Below are 13,182 nucleotides of genomic sequence, written 5' to 3'. Positions count from 1 at the left end.
TGTCAACTTATTTCGCAAGTATGGAGAACAGCGATAGATGGACGTACGCTGAAGTGCAGGCACTTGTAGCAAATGTAGCACTGCCAGTTGTCGTTGGAGATTCTTAGTCCTCCTTTCCATTCTTTCAATCGCTTTACGTATACGTCGACTTTCCATGTCCATTATTGTGAAACCCGTGAGACACAACAAAAACACAGCTCCGATCACAGTGTCCTCCATCCTCCTGTTGTTAATGTTGTTCTACGTTTTGTTGTTGAACGCTGCGCAAAAATGATGATGCTGCCGACCGGCTTACGTCACTTCTTAGTACACACTCTCGGTGCGAATGCAACCCTTTAAATGGTACTGGGAAATAGTTCGCGCAAAATCGTCCCAGTACTTTAGTACTGTACATTTAGTTCTGGAACTAAAGCGGTGCGAAAGGCCCTATTGGTACCAGGTTTCGGTACCCAACCCTAGTATACCAGTACTGGAAAAATACCGGAATATATTATATTTCAAACGGTACAACATTATGATTTTGCTCATTTCGGTACTAGATACGCTATGGCAACATGGCAAAATTGTGGTACTGAGCCATCCCTAGATGTAATTTGATTCAAATCTGTAGTCAACTGAAATGCCTAATGTTATGAGATTAAGCATTTAAATGTAACTTGACTTAGGTCTCTTTTCAAATTAATCCCACAATATGGCTTTACAACCATGTTTGAGCAACAAATGGCAAGTAAAACCATGAGTGAGCCTCCATGCCCTCCAGACACCGATGCAGAAATAAGCATCAGCTGCTTTCCTCATCCTGAATTGGATCTCTGTTGTTTGTCTGTGAATGTGTGATTGTGTCCTCAGTAAGTACTGAAAAAACCAGACACAGACATTCTGGATGTAAACACTCAGTCAACGAAGATTCAAATGGCTTTTATCTGTGGTTATATGCTTACAAATGAACGTCAGTTTTAAATTAAATTTGTATTCAAATATTACAGATAAAACCCCATTAATGTGCTTTATGAGACATCAGTGGCACAGCTATTCACAGTACAGTTATTCAGTTTACAGCCTATTATTATGTTGTTCACATATGGTTTGAGGTAATAGATCAAATTGATGTATTAGAAAAATAAGCACAACATACATACTATTTTTTTTTTTACATAATATTTTGCTGAGCCACCTTTTGCAGCAAAGACAGCTAAATCAGGTTTGTTAAAGGGGTCCTATTATGCTCTTTTACAAAGTCTTTCTTACCATAGCCGCCTGTGAGCTTCAGTGTAAATATTGCGTCAAAATCAAATCAATTTGAGCGCATTTAAATCCGATTTAAACCCGGATGATTGTAAGCACTCTAAGTTCGTCTGCCTTGTGAAAACTAGCGTGTCTCCGACATAGTGATAACACTCGTTGCCTTCTCTAGTGCAGCTCAACCAGGTCTCGTCCCATTCGTCGATATTTGTGATATCACAAATCCCGGAAAATATGCGTTGTAGTCCAAACGAGTCGTTCGTTGTAGTTTTTGAAAAGTGATTTCTGTTAAACAAAATATCTCCTTTTGAAGTGGACTTTGAACGTTGCAGATCATTTTTATGCTCAAACAGCAACATTACAGACTAACTAAAGTTGAAAAAGTGAAAAAGCATAATAGGACCCCTTTAACTGTTCAGGGGTGATTTAGGCATGTTTTCATTTAAATGGACCCATTGTCTTTTTTTTAAAGAGGATGGTGAAGAAAGATTATGTATACTTCAGTTTACATTGTGATTGCCGCTGACTGTAATGTGTTTGCAATCAATTTTAGTCAACTGAATTGGTTTACAAAAGTGTGACCCAAATGGATCATATATATATTTGACCCTTAGCAAAGACCTGCCCCCCTTAATTACTGTTGCTATATCCGACAAGCCATGGCACTCTTGTGCCACACGTTCTCATGCAATGAAAAATACATTGCAGAGCAAAGAGGATACTGACAACAGGCCGACAGTCAAGACAGAGCAGGTTACTTTAGGTATGAAACAAAAGTTTCAGCTTTCAAATTTTTACATTTTTTTAAGGAATTCAAACAAATACCATTTTGTGGCTCTTTAATGTGTTGTGACAGATCACTGTAGCGCCTCAGTTCAAAAGGCACCTGAACCCATCATATCTCTCTTTACTAGTTAAAGCACGAAATAAACATGAATGAACATCAGATGGTATCTCGTTTCAACCGTGAAAAGACGTCAATACTCACCATTTTTCAAGTTCAAGTACACCGACGTTAATCTACTCTTCGGTCTGGTTTGTTTGTCAGACAAAATGGCAGATTTGGCGTTATGATTGGTCAGATCACCTGTCAATCTAACTCCTGGCGAAGGGTCAATAAGCACCTTAGGTCAGCATTAGATCAATGTGTCATGGGCTCTCCATGGGCTGTTATTGTATTGTTTGTAGCACATTTGTTACCATGTATAAAGGTCTGGTCTCAAAAGCCCCGTTTCTACTGCAGGAAATTTACCCAGGAACTAGGGACTTTGGGCCGGTACTCGGTGTGTTTCCACCGCAGGAACCAGGATCTAAATAAACTTCCGGGTGAAATATTGCCCCTCAGAAAGTCCCTGCTCGCGAGGTAGTACTTTTTCAAAGGTCCGGAACGTTCGGGGGCGGGACTTGGGCGCTGAACATGCTGATTGGTTGAGTTCACGCAGCATTGTATTTCAACCACCATATATTCAGATCATTTTCAAAATATTACAGTTATTGTGTCATGAAATGTAGTTTTAAAAGTATTTCAGGCGAGAATGTAGTTGTTTAAAACTCAAATATGTGGTTTCTTTATAAAGACAGCGCCTACTTAAAAATGTGTTTCGCCGATTTCGGAGACGTGAGCTCCACGCGATCAGCGGGCGCTCAGTGCTCCTGTTTCCCGACGAGAGCAGCCTCAACTCGGCTAGTCCTTCTGACATTTGCCGCTGGCTCTGATGTCTCTTTAGTGGTTAAACATATGATACCATTTGATTTGGGTAAATCTAACAGGTAATCTTTGGTCTTTATTCTATTAATCTATTAATATGTTAAAATGAAAATAAAAAGAGGCAATACTGTTTGATATAATATTTTGTTTCATTGTAATGTAGGCTATATACATCCCCTGAATGACATTTCTGCGACTATTAATATGTTTAAATGAAAACGAAAGGAGGCAGTGGTGTTTGATATATTTCGTCTTATTGTAAATACAGTGAGGAAAATTGCAGTAGCCAAGGCGAGCTGACTGACGTTATCAAGTACACTGCTGTTTGCAGAATTACCGGACTTGCGTCGTCCCGTTCGCGGGATTTCACTGTCACACTCCCGAGCCGAACTCGCAAAGTCCGAACTACCGAGGATGCAAGTCCGAAATTTGCATACTTGGTATTGAGAAACACGAGCAGACCTACGTCACCAGACTATTTGCCTATTCTTCACGGTACTTTAGACCGCGATGGAAATGCAGACAGCAACAAGTCTAGGGGAAAAAAAGTTCCTGGGACAGATTGTTCCAGGTAATTTCGGTGGAAAAGTGGCTAAAGACAGCACCTTGGGATAAGATTTTCCAAAGGATGACATGCTAACATCGCCGCTGAAGAACTGCTACACTACAACCTTCAATAAATTCTTCTCCCCACAAGAACTTTGGTCAAGCTTACTTTATGTGTTAGAGAAATCTAGTACATCGGCGAGCCACCCAAACAACTGCTCAGCCAAATAAAGCAAAATCTAACAGTGACTATCATGAATCTTTAAAAAGAGCAGTTTATTAACCATGTGTCTATGATGCACCACAGTACCTTGTAGTTTTCTAATTCCATGCGGAGTCTGTTGTTGGCCGTAAGAAGCTCGCGATAACGGGCATCACACTGCTTCAGCTCTGTCTCCAGCTCCGCCTCATAGTCTCGACTCATCTGCTGAAACTCCTGCAGCTCCTCCTGCGCCTCCTCAGCCCTGAACAAGCAGTGATTCAATAAGATGACTGAATGTGGGTTGTAAAGGAAGATCTTATCCTTCGTTCTATCTGAGGTGTTTAGCAACAAACCTGGGCTCTGCAAAACTGCCTTACTTTTCCTTAAGTTCCATTATGTCCAATGTAGATCAAATGTCATTTTGAATGAAAAACAACACTGAAGTAGCCTACCTTTGCTGGTATTTGGCAGCTTGTTCCTTCCAGTAGTCCCTCTCTTGTTCAACAGATGCAAATGTTGCTGGCTCAGGGTCACTCATTGCTGTGCAGTCAGGTTTACTGGCAAAATAATGGCCATCAATATATTAAAAAAAGTCATAATAATAATAGGAATAATAAATTAATTGATTGATAAAATATATCGATTATATTGCATAAAAACATTGTTTGGAGTAACAAATCAAATTGTTTGTGGTCAAATTATCAAATTATTTGGGGTCTATGTCTGTTTGATGTGGTCATCCAAGGGCATTCTAAAAAATACAATAATAATGACAAAAATCTGTGAAACTTACTAGACGATTTTGTTACTGAAATTGTTTCTTCTTGAAAGGGTGGAGAGCTTTTTAGGTAATAGTGAGGAAAAAACAGAAGAGGAAGAGCGTGTCTTGTGATGATTTTTAAAAACTAAAGATATTTCCCCACAGGCGCACGACTCACGCTACAATTGACTGTGTGTCTTAGACTATCTGAAGACTTCTTAAGGATTTATAACCTAAGCTAAACTAACAACAGAAAATTAATTCCCAATTTAAAAACTGCAACAAAGTGGTATGCAGTTATGTTTCGGATAACAGTAAACATTTTAGAGCACATCAACTTTCTATCACCATCATATGAAAAGACTTCCGTTTTAAATTTGCTAGCTGGCTAACAACAAAGCAGCCACTTGGAAGTTTTTGCAACAGTAGGCGGATTCAGGCTCCGACCAAAATTACTTTAATAACGAATGAAGAACACGTTGACGTGTAATTTGGCTGAAACTGTTGTTTATAACAATAACGATATAATTAGCAGCATGTTGCGCAGAGTTTTAGAGAACTAACACATCTCAGAACTCAACCGAACTGATAACGCTAGCTAGCAACTTACTTACCTCCGGGTATTTGCTCAAAGCTGCTTTCTTCCAAATATCTATCTACTTCCTGTGAGAGATATGTTGAGCTAAGTAGTATGATTACGATCCTGAGAATAAATAACAACACTATGCAAACTATTTTCTGGCACGTTACACTCCTGACAATGGGACTCTTCAGTTCCGACTGTTGTGTAAAAACTCTCAGCTCGTGGTTTGTTTCATGCCTGCTTCTGATTGGCCGATTTGTAATGACGCCATCATTTTGCAAGCCATCGGTTGGTTGTTTGGATACGTTTGTTTCAAGCGATCCTCCCTTATCTACCTCGGACACTAGAAGGCGCTGAAAAATACTGCTCGACACCTATAAAATAATAATTATTCACTGTAGGATTAAAAGTTTCGTTTCATCGTTTGTTTGTTTTTTTCGATCGGTTCGTTTCGACTCAGTAAGTTACCAACAATACTGACAATACTCATTTACATCTCTCAGCTAGAAAACTTGTGTGTGGACCAGACCTGCAGAATGAATTAATGAATGGATGAATTAATAAGTTAATAAGAATAAAATAAAAGTTAACAATAAATACAGAAAATAATTAAGGAAAAGGTAGCTAATACAAAAAAATCAGGACTAAATTTCATTTTAAAAGAATTGTATTTGTTTTATCAAGTAATTTATTCATTTATTTTCCTATTATTACATTTATTTATTTACTTATTTTCTGTAGGTTTGGTCCTCCATGTGTGTTTTCATGTCTGTGTTATCATTACAACGTTATTCTTTAAAACAAATTTTCGCATGTGTGTTGAAAAAACTCATACAATCATGTCGTAAGCATTTTTAATCACTTTTTTAATACGTTTTATTTATAAAATTGCTGCTATTCGGAATATCTTTCAGAATAACTTACTCAAATCCTCGTTGCTCTCGGTTCCAAAAGGGTCTGGCTGCAGACTTGCGCTTGCACTCTCAGACTTGCACTCTCAGACACTTGCACTTCCGCTAGCGACGTCACTTGCAGTCTTTATTTTTTTATTTTGTTCTATTTATTTATTCTTTTTGTTTGAATCTCTCAACATTTTACAACAGTAGCCAGGTGGTGAAGACAAGACAAAAGAAACTAAATTACGAAGTCACTTGCAATCACCACTTGCACTCTCCGCTACCTGCGACATCACTTGCAATCGACAAATAGCAGACTCAGATCGAACAAAGGATATAACCCTAGTGTTTGCAGTCTTTTACAACAAATACTGCTCTGTCGTCTCTTGTTTTCTTTCTTACTCTGTGCAGATACCACTTGATGGCTATCCCGAGACCCATACGCACCGACCTCATCACCTGTGTATGAAGCCACCACCTCTGAAAGACAACTAGACCCCTACCGAGCCAAATGTCATTCTTGTCTTCACCACCTGGCTACTGTTGTAAAATGTTGAGCGATTCAAACAAAAAGTAATCAATAAATAGAAAATAAAAAAGACTGCAAGTGACGTCGCTAGCGGAAGTGCAAGTGTCTGAGAGTGCAAGTGCGAGGCTGCAGCCAGACCCTTCTCCTCGGTTCAGTGAGTCGATTGTTGATCGCTCAGACCGAATAAGTTGATTTCATAAACAAATCGTTTTGTGCACCAGGTAACTATTAAATGAGGAGACCCAAAAACTGATTCGTTAATGAATCAGGCGTGCTTAATACTACTGATTACTGCTTCCTAAAACGAAGTGAGAACATAAAGATGATATTTTCTGGGGAAATATAGGCCTATAAGACAGCTACACTAGGCTGCAAACAGTCACTATGAACATAATCATCAGTGCGTTACAAGTTATAACAATATTATTTTAACAATAATTGTTCAACAACCGAATTCATTAAGTCATAATCAATAAATAATATGATTTAATGGTAGACAAACACACTGCTTCATATTTTCAATCTTAAATTTCAATAAATTCCTTGCTCAGGTAGCAGAGGTCTGCCATGGCTCATTTGGGTCATGGCTGTATGGACCATCTTCTGCTTGATGACGGGCACCCAGACAAGTCCAGTGACCAGAAACATCAGCCCCACGGACAAGAATATGGGTCCTACTAAATAGGGCACATTGCCCACCTGTGTGAAGTACAACAAGGACAGCGCGGTGCCCATGCCAAAGAGAAGACCCCCAATGAAGATGGCCAGGGCTGGCTTTTTAAAGTGACTCCAGCCACATTTCACTCCTTTGTGGGAAGTCTTTCCAGGACATGAACCAGCTTCATCAGTCTGCATCCGCACAGCAGATATGTTGGAATGCATCTTGATCTACAGAAATGCAAGACCACCGATATGAACTCGGCCTTAGATCATTTAAAACATTGACATAGAAAAATAATTCATCATCACTTAACTACATTAATCAAAAAATGAAGCACTTACTCAGAAAGCTCAGGCCCCATCAATGGTTGTACAGAAGCTCTTGTTCCACTTCTGCCTGCCAGTTGCTGTATTTATCCACAAAATACAGTGGAGTGAAAGCCACTCCCTGTGGGTGTGTCAGAATGAACATCTGGAGCTGGACCACACTGCCCTATTTGTGGCTCAGAGTAATTGCACACACAAATACAAAAATCACATTGCAACCGGTTTAAGCAAAGGGCTAATCATAGTTCATAACAAGCCCATGTTTTACACGACATGCAGGATCTAGAAACACTTAAAATAATCATTGCAGTTTGCATATGCAAGGTATTAAGTTATATAGGAATTAGTAATGCATAGTACTTGAAGTACTTAGGATTTCTGCCTTAAACTAAACATGAAAAAAAAAAATATATATAGGCGTTTGACATGGAAATATATCAACACAGATCAAATAATTTTTTAAAAAGTGGTTACCAAAACATATGCCTGAAATTCAAGTACTTTCAAGAAGCGTGGGAACCCTGTACACCACAAGAGAACTTCTGGCCAAATATTAAATGTAAAAACTGAAAATTTGCAACCATTACCGTAATTTGCACTTCTTCAATGCAGGTGTGGATATGAAGGACTGCGTTGTAACCTGGGCAGATGATTGACTTGTGTTCAATGATGACTATCTGAAATGGCAGAAACAAAAGCACAATTGATATGTAGCACTGCAAAACAAAAACAAGGAACTTGAGTAATCATATCTACTGTTGATAGAGCTGAACATGTATTGAAGTTGGATCATTCTTTTAATTACAGTGGGAGTTTCCACTGACCTGGGCATCAAAGGTGCGCCCAGTGTGGCAAATGTTCTCAGCATTACAGAGGATGAAGCCTGGCAAGATCTCCTCTTCTTCAATGCCTTTGAGTCGCAACTTCAAGTTCTCTCCCGGGCCGGCATCATCGGTTTCAACATCGTCAGACAGCAAACTCAGCACCTCCACAGTGTGCTGCACACAGTTGAGACAAGCACAGATACGTCAGCCAATTCTTGCCATAAAGCCTGATGTTTTAAAGGGTTATGTTACAATAATCTTACCCTGTTGGGCATCATCACAAGTTGCTGAGCTTTGCTGATTGATCCCGACTCCAATTTCCCCAAAACCACAGTGCCCATGTCCTGCAAAAACACACCAGAAGCATTTTTTTAAACAAAACTATAAGGGACATCAGAATTTTTAAATAAAACATCCAAATAAAGGACAGCCATGCATGACATGTGATGAACTTCAAAGCATTCATACAGTTCAAGATTTAAGGGGAAAAAATTCCCCCAACAATATATACACTCACTGGCCACTTTATTAGGTACACCTTGCTAGTACCGAGTTGGACCCCCTTTTGCCTTCAGAACTGCCTTAATTCTTCGTGGCATAGATTCAACAAGGTGTTGGAAACATTCCTCAGAGATTTTGGTCCATATTGACATGATAGCATCACGCAGTTGCTGCAGATTTGTCAGCTGCACATCCATGATGCGAATCTCCCGTTCCACCACATCCCAAAGGTGCTCTATTGGATTGAGATCTGGTGACTGTGGAGGCCATTTGAGTAAAGTGAACTCATTGTCATGTTCAAGAAACCAGTCTGAGATGATTTGAGCTTTGTGACATGGTGCATTATCCTGCTGGAAGTAGCCATCAGAAGATGGGTACACTGTAGTCACAAAGGGATGGACATGGTCAGCAACAATACTCAGGTAGGCTGTGGCGTTTAAACGATGCTCAATTGGTACTAAGGGGCCCAAAGTGTGCCAAGAAAATATCCCCCACACCATTACACCACCACCACCAGCCTGAACCGTTGAGACAAGGCAGGATGGATCCATGCTTTCATGTTCTTTACGCCAAATTCTGACCCTACCATCTGAATGTCACAGCAGAAATCAAGACTCATCAGACCAGGCAACGTTTTTCCAATGTTCTATTGTCCAATTTTGGTGAGCCTGTGCGAATTGCAGCCTCCGTTTCCTGTTCTTAGCTGACAGGAGCGGCACCCGGTGTGGTCTTCTGCTGCTGTAGCCCATCTGCTTCAGGGTTCGACGTGTTGTGCGTTCAGAGATGGTATTCTGCATACCTTGGTTGTAAAGAGTGGTTATTTGAGTTACTGTTGCCTTTCTATCATCTCTACCCAGTCTGCCCATTCTCCTCTGACCTCTGACATCAACAAGGCATTTTCGTCCACACAACTGCCGCTCACTGGATATTTTCTCTTTTTCAGACCATTCTCTGTAAACCCTAGAGATGGTTGTGCGTGAAAATCCCAGTAGATCAGCAGTTTTTGAAATACTCAGACCAGCCCGTCTGGCACCAACAACCATTCCACGTTCAAAGTCACTTAAATCCCCTTTCTTCCCCATTCTGATGCTCGGTTTGAACTTCAGCAAGTCGTCTTCACCACATCTAGATGCACATCTTAAGTTTCTGCCATGTGATTGGCTGATTAGCAATTTGTGTTACCAAGCAATTGAACAGGTGTACCTAATAAAGTGGCCAGTGAGTGTATATATATATATTATATATACATATACAATTTTTTTTCTCCTTCTTCAAAGATGATTTATTTTACACTTTACATACCTTATATTTGTCTACTATGGGTAACCTGACTGGTCCATCACTTGATCTGTTGAAATTTGGCAAACTGTCCAGATGTGGAATGAATGGTAACCCTCTGTCCATAATATACAAAAATAGTGAGACCCATTATTCATGTACTTTTATGATATTTAAAGCAGTGGTTCTTAACCAGGGGGCCCAGGACAACCAGGACATCTCAGCTAACTTCTAGGGGGGCCCCAGTAAATCCCATTGAGCCTATGTTAATAGAACTAAATTTAAATATTAATTGAAATGTTTAAAAAATTAGGAGAAAGTACAATAATAAACTGACATCATATTTTTGAGCTCATTAATGGTCATTACAGAAGCACCACATGTATATTTCACCTTAGAAGGAATGGCCTTCAAATACAATCTTGGACAAAAAAGGGCCTTGGAGTCAAAAAGGTTGAGAACCACTGATTTAATGTATTTTTATACTAAATTTAAAATATTACACAATAATTGTCAAAAAGCATTCAAATTAAAATGAAATAACAGCAAGTCAGCACACTTACATATACCAAGGGCAGTACTCCGCTGGCTCCTTTAGATTGGCCCCAGTAAGTCCCGAACATGGCATGAAATTAACATCTTTCCTGGGGTTGAACCCAACTTTCTTCAAAAATGGAACAAGTTTCTCCTTACATTCTTCGTACCTATGTGCAAACAGTGGAAAAAATTAACACTCAATACCATTTTTTCTAAAAAAGTAATAAAACAAGATCAAATACAATAACAATAGCCTTTGTATATAAATGTCAATTTTCTGACCTCTCCAAACTCCAGTTCACTGTTGGATCATCCATTTTGTTTACAAGTACAATCAAATGCTTCACTCCAGCAGTTTTGGCCAACATGGCATGCTCCCGCGTCTGGCCTCCTTTCTCAAAGCCTGTTTCAAACTCTCCTTTCCTTGCAGAGATTACCTTCAGACAGAAATATGACAATGAATTCAGAGACTGAAGTGAATGAACAGACAGCAGTTTCTGGTGTGTGAGTGAAAGTCAAAGCCTTCGAGACTGACACTGGCATTCAAACAGCGCCATCTACTGTGTCATTAACACAGTCAACCTGCTCACAGCCCAGCAATGGAGAGGGTTTTTCCATGGAGACTTCCTGAATTGCAGGTAGCATGAGTGGATATTTCTCACGGCTGCCTTTCAGTGCCTATTCGACGCTATGACTCACCAGCACTGCCAAATCAGCCTGTGAAGCTCCACCAATCATGTTGGGCACAAAGCTTTTGTGGCCTGGTGCGTCCAGAATGGTAAAGTGCCTTTTCTCTGTCTCAAAGTACGCACGTCCGACTTCCACAGTTTTTCCTTTGTCTCTTTCCTCCTGGTTTGTGTCAAGGGCCCAAGAGAGGTACCTGAGAAAAAACATTTACTATGAAAAATTCCTCTACCTTAGTCAAAAATTAATAAATAAAAATACTGAAGTGTTACAAGTTTCTTTAGAGGGAATCTGTTTGACTGCCCACCAGATGTTCTGGTAAATTAACTTTTTAACTAAGTTAATTACCATGTTTCCCTGTTCTTCTCCTTGGCTTCTTTCTCATACTTCTCCAGAGTTCGTTTATCCACCATTCCTGTTAAATACCTGTGGAGGAGGGGCAGAATATAGGCTATCAGAAACATGGGATGGAAAAACCAACAATATCTGCTAAAAACAATGTGGCAAAATCAGCAACTCACATGATTTGTCCTCCAATAGTTGACTTACCAGCATCTGGATGAAAATGAGATAAGAAAGAGACAGGGTGAAGCAAGGACAGAAAAAGATGGTAGAATTCTGTTCTCTAAAGACATTTTAAAAGTGTTCCCCATGATGCTCTTGAGATATGAATGAACTGAGATGCCTTGAGGGTAACTGATTAATAATTAAGTGGTTATATAACAAATCCAAGTAAATTAGAGCCAAGTGCAAAAACTATTCCAGCAAATAAGATTAATAAAACTGTGACGTTACTGGAACTGCTTATTTTAAGAAACGGAAATGGAAGCTAAAGGTGAAAAGTTAAAACAAAACTGAAAAAGATATAGCATGAAGATCTTGGCAAGTTACTGTGCAATTAACCATGTTTGTTTGTTTATAATTTAGCATAATATCAATTACCACAGCTACAGGTGCATCTCAATAAATTAGAATGTCGTGGAAAAGTTAATTTATTTCAGTAATTCAACTCAAATTGTGAAACCCGTGTATTAAATAAATTCAATGCACACAGACTGAAGTAGTTTAAGTCTTTGGTTCTTTTAATTGTGATGATTTTGGCTCACATTTAACAAAAACCCACCAATTCACTATCTCAACAAATTAGAATATGAGTTGAATTACTGAAATAAATGAACTTTTCCACGACATTCTAATTTATTGAGATGCACCTGTATATATTAATGAATCGAAAAACAACTGAATAATAGAAAAGTCAAACTATACATAGAAAACAAAACAAATATATATATTAGGGCTGGGCGATATGTCAAAAATATCTTATCGATAATCACCTTTAAAAATATCGCGTTATCCGATAATATCGTCTACCTAAGCCCCTCCTCCACCACGCCCCCACCGAGACAACATTGCCGACATGCACCATAAACACACCATGTTCAGTTTGGTCTTAATTATTGCCACAAAGTTTGGTTTTACTTTTCTTAGTTTGGGCTTAAACTAACAGAAAACATTAGCTTTGCTGTTATTTTGGTGTTGCTAATAATTTCCACTCTGTTCTTATCAAATTTGAAAAATCAAAATCAATATCAAAATTTCGTTTTGTGAGGAGAACTGTTGAGGAAAAATAACAGAACCCAATTTTAAGTTCATCATGGTGAAGTTGGACATTCTGGCGGTGATTTTAAGAATGATAAATGCATGTTGATGTCATATAAATGTCTTGAATAAAATATGCCTATTTTTCTATGTTTCTCTTTCTTTTTGGCATTATCGCCTGTGTAGACATTTCATGATGGTAAGTTTCATTTCCTTAATTATAACAATTGCAGCGTTGTTTTTAAACTTGTAGTCAAGCTATAACGTATTTGATATTTATCATGTATGACTAAAATCATGCAGGGA

General features: G+C 38.9%; 2 protein-coding genes across 3 annotated transcripts in view; both read right to left on the bottom strand.

Annotated features, from left to right (window-relative positions):
• The window catches only part of LOC107688124 (nuclear distribution protein nudE homolog 1-like), a 9,939-nt gene extending 4,677 nt beyond the window's left edge, over positions 1–5,262 (bottom strand). Inside the window, exons 1-4 of one of the 2 annotated variants that reach the window (XM_016485700.1) lie at positions 5,073–5,262; positions 4,492–4,538; positions 4,151–4,255; positions 3,807–3,960 (exon numbers count right to left, since the gene is read on the bottom strand). In XM_016485700.1, the coding sequence (XP_016341186.1) occupies positions 3,807–3,960; positions 4,151–4,236 (240 nt within the window). In that variant the 5' untranslated portion in view covers positions 4,237–4,255; positions 4,492–4,538; positions 5,073–5,262. The remainder of the gene's footprint in view (positions 1–3,806; positions 3,961–4,150; positions 4,256–4,491; positions 4,539–5,072) is intronic. The other variant, XM_016485699.1, reaches the window with a different exon arrangement.
• Positions 5,263–7,487: 2,225 nt separating this feature from the next.
• LOC107688146 (eukaryotic peptide chain release factor GTP-binding subunit ERF3A-like) overlaps positions 7,488–13,182 on the bottom strand; it is a 15,031-nt gene continuing 9,336 nt past the window's right edge. Inside the window, exons 4-13 of the mRNA XM_016485728.1 lie at positions 11,799–11,832; positions 11,626–11,703; positions 11,293–11,473; positions 10,876–11,030; positions 10,620–10,760; positions 10,081–10,174; positions 8,541–8,621; positions 8,278–8,451; positions 8,041–8,130; positions 7,488–7,619 (exon numbers count right to left, since the gene is read on the bottom strand). Coding sequence (XP_016341214.1) covers positions 7,488–7,619; positions 8,041–8,130; positions 8,278–8,451; positions 8,541–8,621; positions 10,081–10,174; positions 10,620–10,760; positions 10,876–11,030; positions 11,293–11,473; positions 11,626–11,703; positions 11,799–11,832 — 1,160 coding nt within the window. The remainder of the gene's footprint in view (positions 7,620–8,040; positions 8,131–8,277; positions 8,452–8,540; positions 8,622–10,080; positions 10,175–10,619; positions 10,761–10,875; positions 11,031–11,292; positions 11,474–11,625; positions 11,704–11,798; positions 11,833–13,182) is intronic.

The sequence above is a fragment of the Sinocyclocheilus anshuiensis genome, unplaced genomic scaffold (assembly GCF_001515605.1).
Source record: "Sinocyclocheilus anshuiensis isolate Anshui unplaced genomic scaffold, SAMN03320099.WGS_v1.1 scaffold249, whole genome shotgun sequence".
In the NCBI taxonomy this organism is placed as follows: Eukaryota; Metazoa; Chordata; class Actinopteri; order Cypriniformes; family Cyprinidae; genus Sinocyclocheilus; species Sinocyclocheilus anshuiensis.
This window is presented reverse-complemented; position numbering and strand designations above follow the sequence as displayed.